This window comes from Solanum verrucosum, unplaced genomic scaffold, assembly GCF_900185275.1.
Source record: "Solanum verrucosum unplaced genomic scaffold, falcon-dt-bn FXZP01000220.1, whole genome shotgun sequence".
In the NCBI taxonomy this organism is placed as follows: Eukaryota; Viridiplantae; Streptophyta; class Magnoliopsida; order Solanales; family Solanaceae; genus Solanum; species Solanum verrucosum.
Genome location: NW_026020308.1, coordinates 919340 through 942893, shown reverse-complemented (window position 1 = coordinate 942893; position 23554 = coordinate 919340). Strand labels below are relative to the sequence as shown.

General features: G+C 33.6%; 1 protein-coding gene, 1 non-coding gene and 1 pseudogene across 2 annotated transcripts; 1 reads left to right on the top strand and 2 right to left on the bottom strand.

Moving 5' to 3' along the window:
- Positions 1-1297: 1297 nt before the first annotated feature.
- LOC125835057 (replication protein A 70 kDa DNA-binding subunit B-like) lies at positions 1298-3529 on the top strand (annotated as a pseudogene).
- A 6248-nt stretch (positions 3530-9777) lies between these two features.
- LOC125835158 (U5 spliceosomal RNA) lies at positions 9778-9895 on the bottom strand. The gene has a single exon (XR_007443398.1). It is a non-coding gene; the product is annotated as a U5 spliceosomal RNA (small nuclear RNA).
- Positions 9896-10443: 548 nt separating this feature from the next.
- On the bottom strand, positions 10444-19378 carry LOC125835048 (SMR domain-containing protein At5g58720). Its single transcript, XM_049514192.1, has 11 exons — positions 18211-19378; positions 17518-17543; positions 16769-16879; positions 15458-15543; positions 13226-13464; positions 12669-12745; positions 12476-12532; positions 11792-11859; positions 11590-11696; positions 11435-11505; positions 10444-10846 (listed from the first exon to the last, which is right to left on the bottom strand). Exons 1-11 carry the CDS (start codon positions 18761-18763, stop codon positions 10718-10720), a joined length of 1524 nt encoding a protein of 507 aa, XP_049370149.1. The 5' UTR covers positions 18764-19378; the 3' UTR covers positions 10444-10717.
- Between the last annotated feature and the right edge of the window lie 4176 nt (positions 19379-23554).

Here is a 23554-nt window from a genome sequence, read left to right as displayed (position 1 = left end):
TTTTTTGCCTGCCCAATGTACTGATTTACTGTTTTTTTTGGCACCATTTCATTGGCAATCAAAACCCCATGAATTTCTAACAAGACACATGTAGTTTTTTTGTCCTTTATAATTTCTATATTTCTAAAATAAAAATAACATATTAGATAAGGGTAAGGTAATACATATTTTTATATATATGTATATATATATATATATATATATATATATATATATATATATATATAATATATATAATATTACCCTTATATATATATATTACTCATACAACATAAATTTAATAGCCTTTCATTCAACAAAAACTTTTGCTCCCTTTCTCAGGTATTATTTCTTCCCTTTTCATGTTTTCCCACAGTAGACACTAAGTCTTCATCAGAATGATAAAAATTTAAGTATTTTTCAGTAGCTTATGCATCTCTTCTTTTGTTTTTCTTCTTTTATCAAGTGGTGTGCTATAGAAGACATTTTTGTGATACAATACCATGTCCAACCAAAATTTTTAAAAGGTTCTTCATATTGTTTTCCCCAAATGTTTAGTCGTTAGAGATAATTGTTCATGTTTTAATATTCTGCAACACTTTCTGTCCCTGTAACAGATTTTCACTGAAAAAATAGTTGTCCAATCCTACTTTGTACATTAATAATGACTTCTAACTGATTTTCTGTCTCCATTGAGCTCCACTAAAGGGCCCTAACAAATTTATGCATGACTGTACTTCTACTATGACAACACCGTTGTTTTTCTTTTCATTTGTTCTTTACTTTGTTCTGCTTTTTTCCCATACAAACTTTATTATGTTTCTGCAGTTTATATCTCATAGCACCGAATAGTAAGAGGTACAACTCTGAAGTAGTACACTTTGTTTCGTCTTTTTGGATGTGAGTGCTTTGTTTGTATCAGATTGTGAATCTCCTACTTTCACATTCTGAAATTGTACTGTTGTATCTCATGATTGACAAATAACTAATAGCACATACATGGTTATGACATGAACATGGCAGCAAAAGTCAGTACTATGCTACAGGCTCTAGGCTCTTGTATGCGTTTGTACTTTATCTTCACTTTTTCTCCTAACTTTATTTTAGCACAGTTTCTTACTGCTTTGTTACTACATCAAAACCTCATTCATGCATCTAGAAGGTGCATTTTACTCCACACTGTTGCTTTCATTTCTTTTCTTTTCCCCTTTTGTCTAATCAGCCCTGTTCATAAAAACAGAACAAACCAACTACTTTGCCTGAATACTCAAGTTATCCTGTAGATAGCACTATTTGGTTAACTCCATTTCCTACAAACATGGTACTAAGATTGAACATCGACCAAATAGAACCAGCAACACGAGACTGGATTTGCAAAGTTCAAATTGTGGAAATAGGCCGCCCATGAGAAAGCCTTGACAAGAAATGTACATTCCAAAATCTCATTTCGAAAGATGAAAAGGTCAAGTCGTTATTATATTTTGTCTTATCAATATTGCTCTTTTGCTCTCAACTTAGTTAATCTGAACTTCCTATAACTCTTACTTTCAGGAATGCCAAATTAAGGCAGTTATGTTTGCTGAAGAAATTGAGCAGTATGCAGCTAGGCTTAAACTCATCAATACCTACCTCATCTCTACTGCAAGAGTCAAAGTCTCACCAACTTCATACGACAGGCCAATACATCAATTTTACTGGATTCTTGACAAAGAAACAGTAATTGAACAAATCAAACCGTCTAATGAGGTTGAAAATCCACTTCCCTCGCCAACCAAGCTGAATATCACAGCCTTTGACCGCATTCCTCATATGATGGTTGATTCTGCTGCTGAAATTGGTATATCCATCCTAATTGCTATTATGATCTGAAATATACATCTTTACTGCTACAAAACACTTACAACATTTCATTATGTATTACATACGCAGATATACTAGCAATCGTTCTTCGTTGTGGTCCCTAAAAAAATGCAGGTCGCAGTCATCATAGGTGTCGAGAAATTACCATTTGTGACAATCAGTAAGTATAACATCTTACATTCTATTTTCCCAATTTCCACAAATATTTTGGCTCAATAGCCACTTTCTCCATTTGTTTGCTGCGATCATCAATTATCATCTACGCATTATCATAGTACTTACTCTTCCCTCCTTATGTTGTCACACCCTCAGGAAAAAACAGCTTCTCTTCACTCTATGGGAGGATTTCGGAGAAATAGAAGGACATGAAATTGGCTCTAAAATGGCAACAGAGGCAGATCTGCCTGTAATCCTCGGAAGGAGTATAGAAATCTCTACTTACCAAGGTACATATGCACTAAAATTCTTACCAACATAATTTTAGATAATAACAAAACATTATACAACCTCTGTATTATACAGGGTTGTCACTGCAGAGTAGGTACAACTCCACAATACGTGTCAATCCGCCTTACCCACAGGCAGTGGCACTCATCAACTGGTACTGACATTTTCCTATTTATTCTATAGCTTTATTTTGCCTGTAAAGAACCTACTAAACATATTATCTGTTCTAACAATAGGGCAAAAGAAAACAAAAGAATGTTGTTAAGTTGTGCATCAGAGAAAACTTCAACAAGCTCATCTGTCACTCCCACCATAGTCACTCCTGCTGGCCAACAACTTATCTCTATTGCAGAAATCTCATCAGCACCTTCTGTAAGTCATAGTTGAAGGTCCTCATTTGAGAATATCCTTTTTCCTTTTCTCATTCTGTAGGTTTGCCTAAATAATAAAAACTTCCGCCAGATGGGAGTGTTCTATGTTGAGGCAGAAATAGCCATATTAGATGAATTCCAAGACTTTTGTGTGCTCGAATGCTCAGGCTGCAAACAAAAAAAAGGCACAAAGGATAGAAAGGATTTTGACTGTCCAAAATGCAATCGGAAAACAGCATTAGTGCCTCGGTACTACACTTTTGACCTCTAAATTACAGTTGCTACAAAATATAGCATATATTATACACATATTTCAAGGTTGCCATCATTTCAGCTGTAGCTTTCAAATTGATCTTATTGACGGCACTGCTACAACCACAGCATCTATCTCTGCTGAATTAGGAGAAAAATTACTGTCCATGCCAGCAGAAGACATATTTGACATAACTTGCACTAAGGTTATCTCTCATTCCCACTGCCTACTTGTACACACCTATTGTCATAATACCATATATGTTGAGCACACACACTTTACCACATATGCTTTGTTCTAAACTCTTTGTTCCAACTTGTTACATTTACAGCGACAATCATTGTCTCTTAATCATGTCCATGAGATGTTGTCAAACAAAGTATTCGAAATTCAGCTAAGGAAGTCATCTTGGGGCAGCTCAAATACCACACATGCAACTTTGTCCGTTCTTTCCTACATCAAAAAACAACATACACCACAGAGCACTACTGATAGGACTTCTAAAAAATTTAAACCTTTGGAAATAAGTGAGGTAGAAGTCATGGCAACAACTACTGCAGCTGGTTCTTCAAATCTAACGCCAAAATTTGAACCACCCACACCAACCAAAAAGGTGTAAAAGGTGAGTCTACTTCTCACTTTCACACCAACCTATAGGTCACAATGATTATCACTTGCACATATTCACAAGTATTTACAAAAATACTGCTACAAGTCTCTACTTTTAGCTGTAGTTTACTTTCTATTATACACGTATCCATATAGTTCCTGTGAAACATTGTAAATGTGATACTTATGTCATACTGCTGCTTTTGTATTCGCTCTTATCTGCTTTCAAAATTCACTTTTTTTTTCCATTTATGTCTCACATCACATTCGAAACTCTCACATTAATTCAGGGCTAAAAACTCTCTATCCATGTTCATACCCACGCTCAAATCAATTGGTTAACAATTTATTCTTAAATCCTCATCTCATGTTCACTGTTGAATTAGCTTATTTTAGTTATAACATTTGACCAGCTTCATTACTTCACATTTAACAGCAGCTCTTTCTCACACTGACCCTAATTTCTTACTCCTTCATATTTGTACTCCTTCCACCAGCTCAACTCACATCCAATCAAAGTGCCGTTCAAACCAAAAAACCAGAGTTGGACTTTTGACATTTCATTATGACCACTGTTGCTCACATTCATATAAATCACATTCAAATAAATCCGTATGTCTGCTGTGTGTTTGTGATACCATAAAACTGTAGCCTCCCTTTGCTCTTTGGTTATTGGTTGTCATTTCACACTCCAATACAAGCCTGTCCACATGTTTTCCTGCATAACTTCCACTGCATACAGTCTTCTACATTTGTCTTATTCTACTTTGTTATGATGTGATACACTATGAATACACGATTAGGTCAATCACACAGACATTCAACAAGAAATCTCGCACTTTTATCATCAGTCCATGATTTCCTTTCTATTAGATCTCCATATTAAAATTCCTTTGCTATGTGTTGCCATGTTTGCAAATTCTGACAGACTTTAAACTGTGCAATTACAGGAACTCTGTCACACCATTTTGTCACTTTTGCTTATAATAGGGACAATACACAGAATGACTCTCCCTATGCTCTGGTTTTTTGCATGAGGAACATTAGCTATGGAGAAGCAAACTGCAGCGTCCTCTAAATATGTCATAAACAATGACATGCTAATCTTATTTAGCAAAACTGCAACATGTACTATATTATTTTGCTTATATTACATTACTTAGTATGTGCAAATCGTTCAAATCAACACCATCCTAATGTCTATTGTACATATTAATATAATATATAATATTATCCATCTTCCACAAACACCTTGATCCTTCATTCATTAATATTAAAATATTTTTACAACCATAATATTTTGACTATTGGGCCCGTGCTTGCCACGGGCCTCCCCACCCTAGTTTTAAGAATAAATGACAAATTAACTTGAACAGGGGAGTATTTCAATTCATTTGGATCCGCTCAAATTAAGCTTAATGATGAGGCATACAATAAAGACATTGACCATAATTAGTGGTAGCATATCTGAAATTTTCTGACTTTAAAGGCATAATTAAAATTTAAAGTTTATTGATTCAAAATTCTAAGCATTTTATATTGTTGAATTTTAAATTTATATGTATTCAATAATTTCTTATGATAAATAGTATAGAATTTGAATAAAAACTAATAAATTTAGTCGCATCCATAATCAAAATTCTAGCTCCACCCATTCAATAATCCCAAATTGCAGGTTAAAAGAAAAAAAAAGTGTAAACCAAAGTTTTATAGCCAAGATTATAGTTTCAACATTCATTATTTCAAAGTGTGTTGGATTCAACATTCTACTAAAAACTTCTCTTTACTACCTTCCCCTTTTCAATGGGCCTAAATTAATTTTCTTCAAATGTTTCATACTTTCATTATATATATGTCCCACATCGATGAAACAATGCATTAGAAGAATCTTAGGCCTTCTAATTCTTTAAGAGGTTTATCTAAAAGATTTACAATATAACCAGGAAGACGTTTTTAAATACCACACATGGATTACTGGGCATGTGAGTTTGATATAGCCCATTTAATACCTTCGTATTCGAGAATCAACAAATTCGACTCTCCACTATAGAAAGAAAAAAAAGAAAAATCTAGCAAAGTAACTACTAGAACCAAATAGACTTTCTACATATGCATCATCTAAAACAATAATTTTTATCAGTTGTATATAAGTTTGAGGACTGGGATAAATTAAGGTTGAATTTTGTGATTTCTTGAAATTTTTGATAAATTGGTATTTGAGTTTTGCTTGAGATGTTTTTTTGACTCATATTTTACGAGATGATAAAAATATGGCAAAAGCTATATCGAAGGTTAGTTTGTGTCGGAATGGATGTATTGGTTCACGTAGAATAATAAAAGGAGCTATTCATGTTCAAGCAAATTTCAATAATACTATTATCACTGTAAGATGTATGGAGTTGAGTTGTTTCTTGGTCCTTAGCTGATACTTCTGAAATTAAAGGTAGGAGAAGAATTTGCTGAATTTCTTGTGGATTAATGTCACTACCCTTCTCCGCATCATTTACTAAAACAATGATCTCATTATTTCCTATTCTAGCAAAAACCATCCATCAGAGCCATCGTTAACCCCTCGACTCAATGAAAGCTCTCCAAAAGCTATGTCATCCAAAATTTTCATCAATTTTATTTGATCCTTATACCATTAATTAAGGTCTAAAAAAAATAAAATATACACAAATCTTATCCACATTACTAAATAAACAAGACATCAAATAAAGTTGAAACTAGAATTGTAGGGGATAACCAAATTAAGAGTAACCCTTCCAAAAATAGGCGTATGCCACTAATTGCAAAGCACACAGTATTGGCGAAAGAATAGTTCGCTTTGTGCTCACTGCATGACTGCGTAATTTATGTCGAAATGTGTGTTACCATTTTATTCATAAAAACAAGTTGGTGCTTTCTCGTTGTGTTAACAATTTTTATATTTTTCTTATGTCAAAACTCATCAAAACATATTGGTTTTGTCCATGAATATACTACAAGCTTCTTTATATAAACAAAAAAATAAATAGGAAAGAACAAAGAACTAGAAGAACAACATTCACTATAACAAAATCATCTTTTTACGACATTAAATATACACATTAACAAATAGTGCTAAAGTCTTTATTGGTTTTAGTTAATTGTCATTGGATCTAATGTCACTATAGATTTTAGGAACATTTACAAAAAGTGTTAATTGCTGCTAAAAATATATATTTAATGACAATTAAATTATTATTGCTAATTAATTATTGTTTAAAAATCATTTTTGGTGTAACGATCATGGCTACATTTTAAAAAGAAAACTAAGAACATAAAGTTAAAGAACTTATGCCTGCAATTCATTCCTTATTATTTTTTCGTGTTTTAATCATGCCAATTAAAAATATTATTTCTACTAAAAACGAAAATTACCATATTGTAGACCAGGACTATATATTCGATTGCAAAGTTAATCTCAAGAAATTAAGACACTTGGAAATATATTTAAGAAAAGTTAAACTCAAGAAATTAAGAGTTGAAAAAGAAAAGGAAATGTTTCCATGAAATAAGAATATAATAATACTATACGGGAAAATAATACGTTAATTTAGCATAATGTAATTTATTTTTCTTATTATTATAGTTAGTTTTGATGGAATTTTCTTCTAGTTTTTTTCCTAACTTGAGTTGCTTTAAAATAAAATAACGAAACAAACCCAAAATAAATATGCTATATTTCCTTAAATCATTTATCAAAATTTTCTTTTCTTTGTCCATTCTTTTATTGGAGTTTAATTACTTTTTCAATTTTCCAATGTTTTCCTAGACGATTTTCTTTCAAAATATGGCAATTCTTATTTTTAGTAATATTAACATTAGTTTGTACGAGTGAAAGAGAGAAAAAATTAAGGAAAAAAACCAAGTAATATGTCTATATAAACAAACCAATGGAGTATTATGCATGTAATAAACTGAGTAAGACTTCATCATCTCAATGTAAGTTCATGGTCACAAAATTGATACTAAATATTTTTTCTTTTAATGTATTAGAAAAGAAGCTACTTTAATTATATGCGATATTTTGAATTTGGTTTTCATTAACTTTGTTAGTTGTGTATTTACAGTTGTTCGAGCTAGTTTGATACTCTATATAGTACTTGCATACCAAATTGAAGCAAGAATGTCTACCTCAAAAGGCAAAACAATTGAGAAGAACTGGGAGAAGCTTGTAGATATGAGACAAGAGATAGACCAGCGAGCAAATAATATTCAAAATCAGCAAGAAAGTGGGACTGATACCAGGAAAGAAAGATTTGAGGCCACAACTGAACTTTGGAAGGTGAAAGACAAAGAGGATCAACTCGAAGACAGATTAGAGAAATCTGGGGTTCCTAAAAGAATGCTTTAGTGCTCTTTATTCAATTATTTATTGATTTTGCAAGTTATTTACTATAATGTTTAGATTCTACTTAAGTCTATAGATTTAGAGTTTTCATTTTTTCAGATTTGTTATTAGGAGTTCAAGTTATTTTGATATATTATTAAAATAAAGGAAAGTTTAGTTTAAAGTACATGCAGATCTCATTGATTAAGAATTTATCTATTCAACTTTTAGTTTACCGTTTTTATTTGATCAGTTAACGTATACGATTTTTTTTATATCCATAATTAAATCTATCTATATGTGTGACATAGTCCGAAGCCTTTCAGAATAGAGTGGGAAGTCTAATTTATTTCAAAATATTTTGACCTTAAGCCATTTATTACTTTTTTTTCTTCAAATTTATACAATAATAACATACTCGGTTTAGTCTCACAAATAGGATCTGGAGAAAGTGTTATATAAACAGACCTTACCCTTTTACAACACCATCTTATTGGGATTGGACTCAACACATACACATCCAATACCAATCCTCGTCCTCATTAAGGTTCCTAAGGGTAGCCAGATGTACTAAGATCCCATTTTGAGCATGTCAATAAAAAGATTGGACCATATTGGGTCTATTGAGGTTCCTAGTAGATCTTTGTGCAAGGCCTACAAGAGTACTCACAAGTGAGGTTTGAGTAGGGTGAGGTGTTCACAAATTTTACTACTTGCTACCTAAGGAGAGGTAGAAAGATTGTTTCCAATATAAAATCGTACTCGACTAGATATCCAATTGCAAACATTTAGAAGATACAACTTCCCATGATTAGATTGCCCAAACAAGGGAGTATATATATGTAATATTGATCTTAACTACCATGCTGCATATATAATACTCAGACTTCCACTATAGCATTCTCACTAACAAAATAAAATGTAAACATCTTAAAATATACCACATAGTAAGAAGATATTCTAGAGATGTTAATTTAAATTTCATCTCACTGTTGATGCTAATATCTAATAAATGTAGCCCTTAATTCAAATATTTAAGAAAAAATTGAGCAAGTTTAAGAGACAAAAAGTATAGCTCTCCTTCATATTTTTTTTTAATGCATTTAAGATTTGATTCCTTTGTTGGTGATCGTGTAAAATATATGTTCACTGGTGATAGTAGATGAAGTAGTGCAAAAAATGTGATGGGTTAAATATCTTGCACCAAATCAATATCGACAATTTTCAATTTATTTTTGAAGAGTTCATTTAACTTTGTAAATTGTTTGCTATCCTCCTTTGTTAGTTTTGCTTTGTGAGTACGAGTACGTTTTGATTGATATGCAAAACTAGTTATTCAGATAAACAAGGTGAATCTAGTATTTAGATAGAATACTTGAAGTGCAAGTTTAGTGGTGCAATATATGAATCTGGTGTGGAAGTGAGGTTTGATACTTTGGCCATTCAAAAGAAAGGAAGTTTTAAGTATCTTGGTCTACGAGGTTGTCATTTATTGTATTGGAGCAAGATTAATAAACTGGAGGCTCACATCCAGAGTCTTGTGCGACAAAAACGTGCCACCTAAACTTAAAGAGAAGTTTATAGAGGCTAGATCGGTCGGTTATGTTGTAATTTGAGAAGAATGTTGGCCAGTCAAAAACTCCTACATTTAAAAGATGAAAGTTGTAAAAATGAGAATACTGAGATGGATGTACGGGCATGAGATATAATTAGAAAAGAAGATATCCAATGCGAGGAGGGAGTATGGTGGACAAGATATGAGAAGCAAGTTGACTATTATCTCCGTAACTTTATAATTGCTGTATATATGTTTTTTCTATGAAAACATTGCAATTGCTTCTAGTGTGTATATATGTTTTTTCTATGAAAACATTGCAATAAAAAGTTAAAACTAGAATTGTGGGAATACTCAATAAAGAGCAACTCCTCCAAAAATAGGCGTATGCCACTATTTGCAATGCACACACGGTATTCTTTAGTAAAAGGCGAAAGAATAGTTTGCTTTGTGTTCACTACGTGGCTGCCTAAGTTGTGCATAACTATTTGTTACCATTTTATATAAAAACAAGTTTGTGCGTTTGCTTTCTGTTTCGATATGGGAATTACTCACTCTTTTTCCTCAACTTTTGTAAGACATCAAAGTATATATAGCTCTGCTTTTTCATATGAGGAAGAAAACAGAAGAGACATTCTATATATGTGATAAAATAAATTGCAAGAAATAGGAATATCATTTTTGGTAAGAAGATATATGAGATTATATAGATAAAAAAGTATTAAATGCTATATTGTGTGAAAGATTCTCATTGATATAACTAAACTGTAAACTCATAACGCTGATTGTGTGAAAGACTTTCATCGATATAACTAAACTGTAAACTCATAACGCTGATTATGTGAAAGATGATTATGTGAAAGACTCTAAACGATACCACTAATTTGTAACATGAGAACATCTATGGTGTGAAAGACTCTCATCAATACTACTAAACTGTAAACTCACAATATACCTATTGTGCGAAAGACTCTCGTTGATACGACTATACAGTTATTCAACTGCAAATTTTCATGATTTCCAGAATAAATGAGTATTACAGTTACTACAATAATGTGCATTCTACACTGATACATGAGCTTAGCTATCATGCTGCATAATACTCAGAGCTAGGGTACACCTTTACAATTCTCACACTAACAAAAGAAAATGTAAATGTCGTAAAATATCATAATCTAGGTTACACCACCTAGCACCCAGATAATATAGTGATGTTAATTACATTTAGCGCCACTGTTAATGCTAAAATCCACGGCGCCCAACTGCTAGCAACCATGCCTAAGGGATGATCAGTTATCATCATCATCATCATCAGTATCTAGAAAGCTAAAATTCATTCGTCCATTGAGCTTGATGAGCAATGTTCCTCTATTCTCCTCAGTCCATTCAATACGTTCTTTCTTCAAAAGTTCAACTACCTGCAAATAGCAACAGGTACTTTACAATAACTGTACCATCATAAGCATACAAAGGGCAGATTCTCACATTTACAGTTTTTTTAAATGAAGAACAGAAAACGCACTATTCTATCCGTACCCCACTTGTAGGATTACAATGGGTATGTTGTTCTATAGTATTATGTGTTCGAATGTTGAACAAATCCTTTTTTTAAGCTTAAATGTTCAATGAATCTACAACATCATACCCTGTATCCCATAAGTGGGCTCTGGGAGTGTGGTGCCCACAACCTTACCCTACCTTGTAAAGGTAGAGAGGTTGTTTCCGATAGACCCTCGGCTCAAGTAAAACATATCAAAATCAATAAGAAAAGGAAATACAACAGTGAAGAAACCATATAAAGAACAATGGAAAAAGGAACAGTAGCAGCAACAAACAATACGATAACCAAATCAAAGAAAACAACAAGTAACAGTAAAATTGAAGAATAAGATAGTAGGAGAGTACTAAGAAATAATAATTAATAATACTAATAAGGAAACTAGACCACGTTCAATGGATCTAGCAACAAAAACTTTAAAAGAGTAAGTGAGATTAGTGTTCCATACCGAGTTTTTCAGCTTCGACTTCCCAACGCCATGTGCCCCACATCCCGTGATAACTCTGAACAACCGAACAGCTGAGCCGAAGAAATGTAAATATTATGAATTTATTAAATCTCCAATATATGATCGCACAAAATATCACATGGCAAGATGCTTACAGCGTACAAATGCTCCAAACAGAAGGTGCAGTTTCAAAAGCCTCATTGCTGGTTTGACATGTTGCCCATGCAAGTCGATAGTTATCATATTTTCTATGTTCTTGTTTCTGCAATGGAAGTTCAGTTTAACAGGGACATCTAATACTAATAGAGCAATGAGATGATATTAGAAAAACAAAATAGATGTTGATCTGTAATCCACCTAGCTGCAAATATATCCTGGCTAGCCTTCGCATCAGCCTCTTGAGCCTTTCTGTTGTGTAGCCTACCCTGAAGCAGTGCCCACATGAGAAAGAGAGAGAAAATATATATTAGCCTACCATATAAATAAATTATTCAGTAGGTACGGTTCAAGACGTGTTTCGAAACATACTATATAAAAGTCAAATATTTCTCCCAAATTCTATGGCCAAACGCATGGTGAAATTTCACCCAAAAATGACTTGTCAAAAATATTTGGGAATTTGGGGCTGAATGCTAGCTTAAGCTTATTTGCGCAAAATGGATCTAGTAGATGATGTAGAGAAATTTATGAATTTCATCAGCTACCTTACTTTTATAAAAGCGAGGTGCTGGTGGTTCATGCTGTAAATAATATGAATAAAGTTTTACTTGTCAAATAAGGAGAAAGAAAGAAAAGCTTGATAACTAACTGTAATCCTTGTCAAGAGCTTTCAATCAGCACAAGCATGACAGTTTAGCATTGGCATGTTATATACAACAAAAGCATCAAATATGTGGTATTTAATATGCCTCAGACAATTACTTCTTTTTTTAAAAGAAAAATGCCTCAAATTCGCTCCAACAAGCAATAGTAAACATCGAAAATAGAGAAAAGGAGTCATAATCACTTTATGAGGCATACGTGCTCCTACGTTGTCATTACCTGATCCGCAAGATAAGCAGCATGTCCCTTTTGGCCATTTGAAAAAGCTGTTGCAGCCTGCAGCACAATGTAACTTTTCAAGCTCTTAATTTGAAAACTTAAAACATATCAAAAGATGTATCCAAACTTATTACATATCAGAAGATTTATCCAGATCAAGAACATAACATGAAGAACTTATAAATATGCATACCTTCTGATAATGGGATCTCATTGACTCCCAATGTTGCTTTGCAGTTTCCCTGAACAGCTGATACTCAGCTCCCTCAGCTGCAGTAGAGAGATATTCAAAGTAGTAAAGAGAGGAACCCAATTTCTGCAAACATATAAATCTTACAATATGCCCACCGTGGAGGAGAGAAAGAGGAAAAAAGGTACACATCCACAAACAAAAAATGCCTGGGAAGATTCTGTCTTTTGGTGGCAACAGGGGAACTATGCCACCTCTGAATGGCCATTCAACAATTTGATTAACTCAAAAGACCTATTCTGTCGAGATAAGTTCAAATTTAACAATAAAAAAAAAACTATTTTGCAAGGAAAACTGGCAGGTTTATATATAAAAAGAGGCATTCTCTAATAGGCAATCAGATCTCAACTGATAAATGTAGCATGAAGAAAGGTTTATATCTGAAGAACCATGATGATAATAGATCTGAAGTCTCTTAAAGTGTTAAAAAATGCAAATCCATTTACAATGTTTACATCTGACAAATTCAAGATATGAACAGATAGAAATTGTTACAGTACCATGAGTATGCTGTAGTGGTGGGATATCATTAGGACAAGATCCAAACCTTTGTCCCAAAGATGTCATTTTCTTCACTACATTCTTCCAGTTCATAGTAGTTGGTTCATGTTCAGCACTCTTGGGGGTTGGCATATTAAACAGAGATTCCAGGATATCTTGAGGAAGTACTGGTCCAGAATTTCCTGCTGTAGATGATGAAGAATGTTCAGAGTTTCCAGCAGGAACTTTTAACTGATTCCTGAAACAAAGCAAATAATAATTTGATCCAGTAACAAGGCTTCTAGAATTCACTTCCAATTGAAGGTGTTAGAAGTCCACGTCAGTTGGGGTATGGGTAATTAGTCTTCTTATATGATCTTAGGCAATCTTCACCTCATGAGCTAGTTTTGGCTGCTAAATTGGGACAGAGGGAGTACAATTCGAGGGTACGGATCCAGGTGGGGGGATTCGGCTAAAAATAATCCGAATGTCTAAAAATGAGCTGTAAAAATATGTCTAAATTATGGTAGACTATTTGGAAGGAAATGAATGCAAGGATTATTGAAAGCAAGTTTGAATCTGCAATTGTTATCAAGTACAGATTATTTTTTTATGAAGTTGTTTCATTACCGGCATTAAGAAGATGCAAAGAGTACAAAAGAGATATGCTAGCTCCATTACATGATAAAAGTTGAGACCCGGGAGCCAGCCACAAAATCAAAAAATCTAGAGGAGACCTAAACATGATTATGTCTAGTCTAGAGTTAAAGAGCTAAGAAAATGTAACAAAGCAGTAGAACTATTCACATATGACAGGTTGGGCCAAAATAATAGGCTCAACAAACATTTAGTGTTGAGTGAATGGTTAGGAGTTGAAATTCCATCAAAACAGCTACAGTTACTTACTGTCCATAGGGACCAAAAAATACATGCTAGAATTCATGATAGACTTTTTGAGTTCATTGCACATTCAACAATGATGTTAACATGTAAATATTTTAAAGCATCTTCTGGTTGCTGACATTTAATACAGAAAATCTTTTAACGATAAAAAAATATATGCCTAAATTATGATTTTACCCTAGATTTTGTTATGATTTCAGAAACCATATGTCTATCAATTCTGATCAGAGTACCCAAAAACAATTAACCAGATCCTGTACATATCCCACACCCACGTTGTGTCGACACGGGTGCGGCATTGAAAGTAGAGTCTGAGCAACTAAGGTCAGAGAACATGGTTAAGTAATAAAAGAGTGTATGGAAGCCATTGGTCTTACATCATTGATTTAGTGTAAACATCTAGCGCCGATAAGCTTTTACCATTTCATATTGCATGACGTGGTAGCTTTATCAAGCTGAGACAAAACTTTACTACAGCCAGACAAGTGTGACTTTCATAAATTTAGGGGTCGTTTGGTTGGTGGGATGGGATATCCCATGGGATTCGCTATCCATTCTCATCATTTCAGTACCATTGGTTGGACAAAATAATCTTGGGACTAATTTCCTTCTCAAAAAAATAATAATCTTGGGACTAATTTTCCTTATCTTACCAACCAAATGACCCCTTAGATATTGTTATGCTCCATAATGATCTATAGGGAGCATTGAAGTTGGAGAATAGTGTGTTCACCAAACTTACTGTTACCTTTGTCAAAAAAATGTGTTTACCAAACTTGATTCTTCTCTAGTCCTGTATTTACTATTTAGAGGTAAGTATTTAGCTTCTTTTTTTTAATAAGATGGATGTCCATCTCATGTGTTGAAGTGTGTGACCATCTCATCTAAAAGATTAAGCTATTAGAGAGAGCACACTTTTATTAATTAATTATATTCTCAACACGCCTCCTCACGTGCGAGCCTGATTCTTTTTCATGGGCCAAAGCATGTGGATGAGTGGCGGTGAGATTCAATCCCATGGGCCAGGACCTCTGCCTGCAGTGGCGATATAGGAGTATGGTGTGGCCCCCATTCATCACTGCAAGTTCTCTTATTTATCAATAAACCTATCTAGAACTCCAAGGTAGGAACTAGGTTGTTTGAAAAAAGATGCCCTTAACGGCTTAACCTGTTCCCTGCTTTAGGATTCCTACTCAACATTGCAAACAATCTTACATCTAAAATCAAGGATTTCAATAACATCGGAAAACTGAGAGTAATTGAAAAGCCACATGCCCTACTGCTCAAAAAAGGTCTAAAGGTGAATTTTCTTGGAACATGAATACATGATGTGATATCTGTAAAATTACCTGCCAGGAGGGCCCCAAAACCACACATTTTCTAGAACTTCGCCTTCAGAAGAATGAGAAGTAGAATCAGATGTCCTGTCAGTAAGCTGCAAGAAAATTGGCACTAAGCATCAGGTCATCCTCTGAAAACCAGACATTTATTTCATCTGAACTAATTTAGTAAGAGAGTTCTACAGACTGTTAAATTTATTGCAGTTGAACGAGAAATTTAACTACAGGGAGGTATGCATATTTGAAACTGAAATTGAAAAAGAATTCCACTAAGCTCCTCAATGGTTTTAAAACCACACTTCATGACTGAACCAACCCCTTTTACAGAAAACAAAAAAGGCAACTGCAAGATTTCTATTAGTTCGACGCCATTTTTTCCTTTAACAAACATGACGATATTCGACATAGACCACCTCCTCTAGTTCTTAACATTCTACCGAGTTTGCCAAAACATTTTGGATACAGAAAACAACCAAATCCCAACTACGAACACATTTAGGCTGAAAGGTAACCATTTCCAATTGACACCATACTTCCAAAGACTAAAGAGGTACCTTGAGCTTAATATGATGAGTCGCAAATGGGTGCGGTCAATTACTAATAAAATGCAATGAACTAATCATCTGATAGCGTACTTTTCTTTTCTTCTTTCTTTTTGCTGGTTGATAAGCATATGCCATAGTACTTCTTTTGCTCGTCCAAAATCAAATGAATGGTAAAACCTTCAGTTTTGGGGAGCAATTTGATATTGTCAGTTTAGAACATGAAAAAGGTTGAGAACTCAAGATTAAGGTTATCGTTATTCAGATCAGTAGCTTAGTATCTGCACAGCCGGATCAGAGTTCTTTTAAAACCAACAAAAGACATTAATTTGATAAAATGAATAATTAGATTTCTTAGTCTTCCAACAATGCCTATTTCATGAGAAACTAGTGCCAGCTTTTCCACCAAAAGTATCTTCAGCAATTCATTGACCTAGCCTCCTCACTTTTGCTTCAACCAACTACAGACTTTTATTTGCTCATTATACTTTTTGACAAGGAGGTAGTTGCCCATTTGGACTATACCACCTTTTGATGAAGCATTTAGACAACAACACTTGCAAACTACAACATCAGAACCAAGAGAGAAAGAAAATAGGTCGTATTGAAGGATAAAGAGGAGATTAAAGAGAATATAGCTAAATAGTCAATCAATCATAATATGAAATTCTGGTTGGTATATATGAAAAATCAATCAGGAAAGCAGCCAAAAACAATAATGTTAAAAATGGCTAAAACACATATAAATGGACTGTAGAAGATAAGAAAATTAACCTACACCATCACTTGAATGAAGAAACACAGCCTCTTCTTTCCAGTTTGCACTACAGTCGCTAAGCTTAGATTGCTCATTAGAGGGAGCTGATAATTCAAGCAACACACTCAGAGCCTAGAAGAGAAGCACAAGCACAATTAAAGGAGAATCGCTTCAAAAGAAAAGTGAAAGTAGCAAACCTGCCACAGCAATAAGACACTGAGGACCAAATTATACTACAAAAAGGAATCAGAACAGTAGTTTAAACAAATCACAGTCACCAATTCGTCCATATTGATATTCCTCCAAAGTTTAAAGTCAGATGTCAAAGCATCAAGTTAAGATCGTAGAACTACAATGATGAACTTGATATGATGGCACAATAAATGACAACGACCCCAATAGAGTCACATAAGCCTGGAAAAGACTTAAAACCTAAAATTACACCACTATACTGTATGAAAGAAATACAGAGAGAATGGTCTGTCAAGAAAGCCAATGTGCCATGACAATGGAAGCAGATAAGTGTTGGACACAACAGTTTCAAAGGATTATACAATGCAATCTTACCCTATAGGATCCAATTATAAACACAATGTGATAACAGGAGTAATTATCAGATCTTCTCTAGAAACTATCATAAAGTAAGAAGATGATATCTGAGTTCTATGGTACATGATATATTTGAATGGGAAGAAAACAAAATGCATTCAAGCCTCCATGAAGCAAACAAGTTTGATTTGAAACAAACAGGTAAGTCAAACTACTTTTACCTTCTCAACTTCATATCCGCATTGACCTGCATTAAACAAAAGTTCTAGTTACAAGGCCATCAACCAAGTGAAGGGTATCTCTATCTGTTTTTCGTTTCATTTCAATTTAGTTTTGAACATGACAACACAAAAAGTACCACTTATCCTAAGCTTGAAAAGTATCACCTGATGCAGCAGAAATCTCTTTTAAATTTAGACATTGAGGTTGAGTGTTCGCACAACAACAGAGTTACTTTTTTTAGTGACCTAAAGTGACTTGTAGGAGCTAGGTTTGAGGTTTAGCAATTGCCTCTTTGCCAAAATGCAAGAGGAAGTCTACATCCAGTGTACACATATTCACTCGTTATGGCCTGGGAACACTTCGTGCACAGGGCAGTCTTCTTATACAAATTGGTTTGCTTCAACATGCTTTTTATTTTTTTCTTCAGTTTGAAAAGATAAGGAAGAAATATGCTACACAAGTACCTGTCTAAATTGTTTATATCAGCACACAACAAAATCAGCAAGATACTGAATTCAGTAATGATACAACCATGGAAATCACAAATGGTATAGCACATAATCTTTCGTGATCAACACCACACCTAGACATGCATTGCACCTTCTACTGATAACTTAGTCTTGCCAGTTTCTTCTCTTTTTGTTTTTACTTCTTTTACAAATGCTAATGTTCAACTGAAAAAGATCACTCACATAACACATCTCTGACGACAGCTAAGCTCAAATCAGAGTCCTCCCCAAGCATGGAATACAAAAACTGCTCAACATCTTCATTGCTTGATGTTTCATCATTTAATCCCTTGAGCTTTGAACAACTCTTCTTTGGAGTTGTCCTCACATAATCTTTCCCTATCATCGCCGATACTGTTCCAGTAGCAGCTACCAATTTCTTCATCTTTGCCTTGCGCTGAACTGAGTTCTTCCAGGAATGACCCCCAACAAACACATCCGAGTTACTCGAATCCAAACTTGAACCAACGTTTCCACTCGAGCTAGAACAACTAGTGGTCTTATCCTCTTCCTTACGCTCCACCATATCACCCAGAATCTCCATTGCTTTATTCAAATCCCCATTTGCCTCTTTATAAGCACATGTTGCTTCCTCCACAGATACAGAGCTAAATGCCTCCGTTAAAGCCGTCACAACACTCTCCCCTCCATCATTACTATTCCCAGATGGCAACGAACCGTTACCAACCCCAACTTGTTTACAAGCTTTGGATCTCTTCTTCTTCTGATGCTTCATATTTCTAGTTATTAACTAATCAATCATATACAAAAAATCTTACAAGACTAACCACAAGACACACAATTTTCTTTTTTTTTAATAACCTTGGTGTTCGAGCCAGCTGGCACACACTCGCTCACAAGATACACAATTTGTTACTAGATTACAAAACTACATACAAAAGATACATACAACAAAATCTGAACCCAGAATCATTAATTTACGAGATTTCAGCTACTGGGTATGCACTTTCTGAGCAAAAACAAACACTTTGATCAAGGGAAAAAAATTCAACTTATCTATAAGGAGATCGTGATTGGAGAAGCTTCTGAGAAACTGAAAATTTTCCTGAAAACCCTAATTACATGATTCAAAATGATCAGCTCTTCGCAGACAAATTCTGCACAACAATGGAGGATAATTATGCAAAAAACAACAACAAACAAATCGAATTTGAATTTAAAATCCGGTAAGGTTGACTATTTTAATGCAATAATTGCGGTTTCCAAATTTCACCAAGCAAAGAGGAGAGGAGAATCTGATGAACAGCGAAAAACAAGGTAAAGTGCAAATTTATTGGGGGAAAGAAAGATCTGTGGGACCAAGACACACAACTAGGGCAGGAATCGTGGACTAGATTTAGCCTCAAATTTATCTGGTTGTTTGATTGGCCGACCCACCAAAATAATAATCGATAAATATATATTATGTATAATTTATTTGGATATATCATTGTTGTATTAGGATTCATAGTCCGTGTACTTGTAGGATTCGTAGTCCGTGTACTTGTAGGATTCGTAGTCTATGACTTATAGGACTCATAGTTTGTATTTTGTGTTGTACTAGGTGTAACGGGGTCAACTTAAGCCCGATTTAACCTACTTAGACTCAACACATCTTTACTTTTTCACTCATGTTCTAGATTAACTCTCGACAAGCATACGAAAGTTATACACACTAGCACGTCATAGGAAATAGTCTCAACTTTGTATTAAACTCGCGCCACAAAGAAATACACAAATAGTTGAGCCTTACAAAAATCGACGAAAAAAACATTCTCCCTAAGACTGGTCTGCATGTGCCTTTAAATAGGCCACAACACTTGGTCACATGCCTGCTAATTTTCGGTTGACAAGCCCAACTGATAAGTCAAATTCTAAATTCAAAAAAAATAATCTTATCTACAATGCTGACAAGTCTCCAACGGCTAGAAACTATCAATTTCGCCTAACTGCCCACACATGTACGAGGCACACGCAAGCAAATTTCAGCTTTGGCGCTAAAATCACCCTTTAGCCGCTCAATCTCGCGCCTGCCCACGTGCCAGTCATGTGCGCTGGTCCTGCCTCGCCCAGCTTGCCATTGGGGTTCAATCTACCCAGTCGCCGCCCTTGTCCAGCACTTAGCCTTCAAACTTGTTTAGCCACAACCTTGTCACGATCAAAATTTTAGTTTGCCTTGCCTTGGTCTGCCTAGCCCTATCATGCCTTGGCCACGTCTTGTCTCATATGCCTTAGCTCTTCCAGCCCTTGTCATGTCTTAGCCACGCCATTATCAAGGTCTTCTCTTATATGAACTTAACCTTGACTGATGTTATTGGGCCTTGACTAAGTTTATCATGTAAATCTCTAGCCAAGCCTGAGCCGCTCGAACCATCAAGCTGAGGGTCTAACACTAGATTACTTATTCCCCTTACCAATATCCCCTTTGTATTCATTATATACCTTAAATAGATATGAAATAGTAGCTCATTGAGCCTTTGATTACTTTTATGTACATGATATCAAACGTTCAAGGCAATTAAAAAAAAAACTATTCAATAGTCCACGTGATAAGAATCGGGTTACCAGAATAAACAACGAAATAATGCAGAAGCAAAATTATAAAGATTAAAGATATAAATGGAAAGATATGTAAAATTCAAGAATAAAATCTCCAATTTCAAGATAAAGTGCTAAGAACCCTAATTTATCTTAGTATTCATAATTAGCGGATTAAGACCAATTATAATACTAATAGAGTCGATACAAGAACTTAGATCAAAAGTGATCTAGACTCCTATTATGAAGAAATTAGAGACAACAATTTGTATTAGACTAATTCTTTAATTTATGAATAGAAACCAAATATATCAAATTAAGAATTAATCTTACCTCTTAAAGAATCGTTCTTATAAGGTTGTAAGATAAATCCATAGTCACCACACACAAATGTGTAGAAGAGAAACCTCTCAAATAATATTAATCATGTATCTTTCTTTATATAGGGAAAATCTATCCCAAATAGAATGAGATTCAAACCCTACTTTTATGAAAATAATAACTAGAAAATTTTAAACTAAGAAACTTTAAAATAGGATCTTTAAACTAGAAAACTTCAAGCCATGAAAACTTTAAACTAGGAAATTTTTAAATTAAGAAATTTTGACTTTAAGCGTTTAGCTTTTTGGACTCTTTTATTGGGTTTCGTGTGGTCCAATCTTCTTTCTTTTGGGCTTGAATTTGGACATGTCTTTCGTGATAAATATATTCTTGATTTTTAATTGAAGCCCATCAACTTTAGTACAAGTAGGCTGACATGGATGCTATTGACCAAGTCTTTTTTTTGGGGTAAATTTTCAAAATGACAATATTTTGACATTTAAGAGGTTTTCTTAGCCACACTTTCAATATTTATTTAAAATGTCAATATTTTAGTTTGTTAAGTATTTGATTTATGTATTTTTTATTGGGAAAATGCATAAGTACCCCCCAGCCTATACCCGAAATCCCAGAGACACACCTAACCTTTACTAAGGTCCTATTACCCCCCGAACTTAATTTATCTATAATATTCTACCCCTTTTTGGCCTACGTGGCACTATCCTTGAAAATTTTGTCAACATGCGTTAGGCCCACAAGATAGTGCCACGTAGGCCAAAAAGGGGTAGAATATTACATATAAAATAAGTTCGGGGGGTAATAGGACCTTAGTAAATGTTAGGTGTGTCTCTGGGATTTCGGGCATAGGCTGGGGGGGGTACTTATGCATTTTCCCTTTTTTATTTGTTTGATTTTCAAGATTACAATTATTTAGAAAGGAGAAAATCAAGGGAGATAATATTTTTTAAAAAAGGAACATATCACTTAAAATTCTCATCAGTTACAATTTCAATTTTTTTTTTCCATTTGATTGGATCAACTTTCCTTTTTATTATGTTTTCATTATAATTGTATACCAATAATTTTTACATTTTATGTGCTCACTTTACCATTCAAATTAAAATTAATTTTTTTACTTTCATAGTGAAAACTACAAATTGTATTTCAGTGATCAAAATTGTATTACATGACTGCCAAATATATTTTTCTTTTATTTGTATTACAAAATTATTACTGATTGTATCTCAATATAATCTAACCATTACATATGAATATGATTTATGAAAGGATACAAGATTCTGGATAAAAATAGCATACATGGTAGAAATAATACAATCTGTTGAGGAAGGATATAATACTCTAAAAAAATAAATACAAATTGATTATGAAAGAAATAGGGATACAAGATTTTGGAAAACAAATAGCATACATAGTGAAAATAATACAATTTGTTGAGGAAAAAAAATACAATATTCTAAAAAAAAATACGAATTGACTGTTAAAAAACAGGATACATCTATGCTTAAGAAATACAAATCCATTTGACATACCTATTTGAATGACTACAAACTAAAAAAGAAATACAATGTTCTTAATAAAATACAAATGATGAGTAAAAGAAAAACAATTGACAAACAAAAATTAATATGAATACTATCTGGTATGAATACAATTTTGCAACCTTCTTCTCTGACTCTCTCTTTCTTCTTCGTCTGCTATGTTCCTTTTTTCCGATTTTTTTCACCAAACCCAAATCTGAATTTGTATTCACTTATGTATTAGTAACCCTATAAGCAAAATTTGAAATTATTAAATATGAATATATAAAAAAATCAAACAATATATTATGTATGAATGCTAATGTAGATTACTACAAATTACAATCTACTAAATCTCAAATATGAAAACAAAATCACAAAAAAATCGAACAATAGTGTTTAAAATACTAAAAATTCGAAATGCATAAATATTTGATGAGTATGTTAACAAACTCACATAAAAATCGAAAAAATGACGAAAAATCCGCAATACATACAATCCAAAATTCAACATAATTTGTGATTTTGAAAACAAAATCTCATGTAATCTCGCAAAATAAATGATGACTTCGAAAATACCTTTATCAATTGAGAGATTTCTTGAATTAATTGATAGATCTGAACAAATTGGTATGAACTTGAATAATTAGTTGATGGGGACAATGGTGAAAACTGAAAAGTTGATGAAAGAGAAGAAAAAATTGAAAACGTGGAAGATGGAAAATAAATTTAATGGTATTAAAGCCTAGGAATAAGTGTAAATGGATAGTGAATGTATTTCATGTTGGACTGTTTTGAGAAATAAAAGGAAAGACAAATAATAGTATTTGAATACAAATTATTTTTTAAAATATTGACATTTTAAATAATTATTTTAAAGTGTAGATATTTTTACTAATTAAGTTAGGCATTGTGACTATTTTGCTAATTTTCCCTTCTTTGTTTTTTTCTGTCTTATTAGTTGTTATCGATAATGTGGCTTCTTGGCCGCTTGTTTCCTCTTCTTCAGATGTCACTTTCTTTTTCTACAATAGATATTACACCTACTTAATCTACATTTGTTGTTTCGTTGGGATCGTCTACTTCATCCTTTTCAATTCCTCATTTCCCTTCTTTTTCCCATTCTCTTC